The following is a 2,142-nucleotide window of genomic DNA, read 5'->3' on the forward strand; positions in this document are numbered from 1 at the left end:
AGCTGTCAGGTAGGTGATGAGTGAAGAACAGAACAGAATCCATTTCCTCTTCAAACTGCTGTCAGACATTATCTACTGCACTCTGATCACATCACTCAGACCAGCTGCTTTCTACAAAGTCTCATCAACAACATCTTTACAAACAAACATCAACAACCAGGAAGCAGCTTCACCTCTGATCAGACACACACTCAACTCTACTCACTCACCTGGAGGATCAACACTCAGGTAGAGGATGTTGCTGGGGTCACCATCCAGATTAGCTCTCTTTCTGCGGTTTGCTCCTCTCATGAAGACACGACACTCGTATGTTCCAGTGTCATTAATAGTAACATTCTTCAGAATCAAAGACACGTCTCCATCCTTCATCTGTCTGTCCTGCAAATCCACCCGGTTCTTAAAAGATAAAAGTTGGTCATCAGGATATAAGTGACCATCCCGGTACAAAAGGACATATTCTTCCTTCAGGTCAGCTTTCCTCCACTCCACAACTAGGATGTTGTTGTTTGGAGCTTGACATCTCAGAGTGACGTTCTCTCCAGGCTTAGCTGTGATGGGGTTTGGGTCTGAAAGAGCAGAGTGGATAAAAAGGGTCAAAGTATAACTGTTCACTTCTACAGCAGCCAATCATAGAAAATAAAGAACTGTGATGTGTTGCTGAATACCTCTTCCAGAAATACTGAAATGATCAGTGTTGTGGTCATTATTCAAAAAAAAGTAATATATTGTACATTACTTTTCTTATAAGTAATATGTGAACTTTATTTGAATATTCAGCAGATAAAATAATTTGTTATACTACTCATTAAATGACTTTTATATAAAATGATCTGAAAAGTAATGTTTCATAATTATGAGTTAACAATATAAACCTTAGGCTACAGTCTCCACACACAAATCCCATTCCTAAAGGGAAAAAAAGCATGTGTGTTTTTTTTCTTTCTTTCTATCTGCTCTTCGTGTAATTGATAACTGCAGACGAGCCTGTGTAATGCAAGCAATGATACAACTGTAACTGCAACTTAATTCCTGAATTTAGGAACGAAACAGATTACATTATTGCATCCTGAAAAATGTAACTGGATTAAAGTTAGGTGTTACTTTGGAACACACACGATTGACATAATGCAGTCTTAGTTCCTGTTCACTAATCTAAACCTATAGCCCTACTTGAAAAATCTTTGCTGCTCGAAGTCATTGCTGCATGTGTTTTAGCTAGATATTGTATGTAGGGATATTTAAAAAGCTCAATTAAAATATCTAATTAAATACATAAAGTTCAGTTAAATGACTTATGTATTAACATGCATACAGAGAATGCTTTTCATGAGAAATCTCATTTTTAAGTAAGTCTCTGAATAAATTATTCTCACAGACACAAAACCATCACCATTATGTGTTCCACATCATGTTGTGCTGACTCTTGGTTAACCTTTAAGCCTTGGAACCTTGGTGAAGTGAAATTTTACGTTTGTTTTCAATTTGTGAATATTTGTGAATATATCATATTTAACAGTTTTTACACAATGTATTCATAAAATATTCAGACCGCAACACTTTATGCAAACATCGTGTTGGAGATTATAAAAAATAATTAATCTCCCTTTTCCATTTAGACTTTATAAACCACAATGATAAAGCAAAAACACACATTTCAAGCTGCAAAAAAAAAAAAAAATGTAACACAATAACATGCAGTTAAAGATAAAAGACTATTTGCAACTTTTAGGATTCCTGATGTAGTGAACATATTGCGATTACACAACCAGCTCACCTTTAGAGGCCGCTGAAAGTAGAATCAAGATAGACAACCAAATACACCAAAGTGACAACGATATTAAAGCAGCCATTTGCGCTCCGACTTGAGTTTTGTTGATTTCACACGAGGCAGAAGCGAAATATGCTGCTGCTGACACAGCTTCAGCCAAGCAAACAGACTTTTTCGCCCGGCCAATAGTATGGGTGTTTCCGCCTTCAACTCATTTAAAAGCTAACACCACACGGTACAACCCACAAGCAGTGACGCCTCTTCCTGTTTAAACAGTCTGACTGCTGAAAAAAAAACAAAAAACTTAACAGGGCGTGTGTTGATGTTGTTTTTCATGAGTTGCAGTCAGATCGTCCCTAATAAAGTGTACGATA

At 36.7% G+C, this 2,142-nt stretch overlaps 1 protein-coding gene across 1 annotated transcript; it reads right to left on the reverse strand.

Annotated features, from left to right (window-relative positions):
- Positions 1 to 209: 209 nt before the first annotated feature.
- On the reverse strand, positions 210 to 1,940 carry LOC102198157 (selection and upkeep of intraepithelial T-cells protein 1-like; the record flags this gene model as incomplete). The annotated part of the gene is made up of 2 exons (XM_005755848.1): positions 1,775 to 1,940; positions 210 to 566 (listed from the first exon to the last, which is right to left on the reverse strand). Coding segments are annotated over exons 1-2 (433 nt in total), but the record flags the coding sequence as incomplete, so codon positions are not given.
- Between the last annotated feature and the right edge of the window lie 202 nt (positions 1,941 to 2,142).

This window comes from Pundamilia nyererei, unplaced genomic scaffold (genome assembly GCF_000239375.1).
Source record: "Pundamilia nyererei isolate P.nyererei 1_Seehausen unplaced genomic scaffold, PunNye1.0 scaffold03859, whole genome shotgun sequence".
NCBI lineage: Eukaryota > Metazoa > Chordata > Actinopteri > Cichliformes > Cichlidae > Pundamilia > Pundamilia nyererei.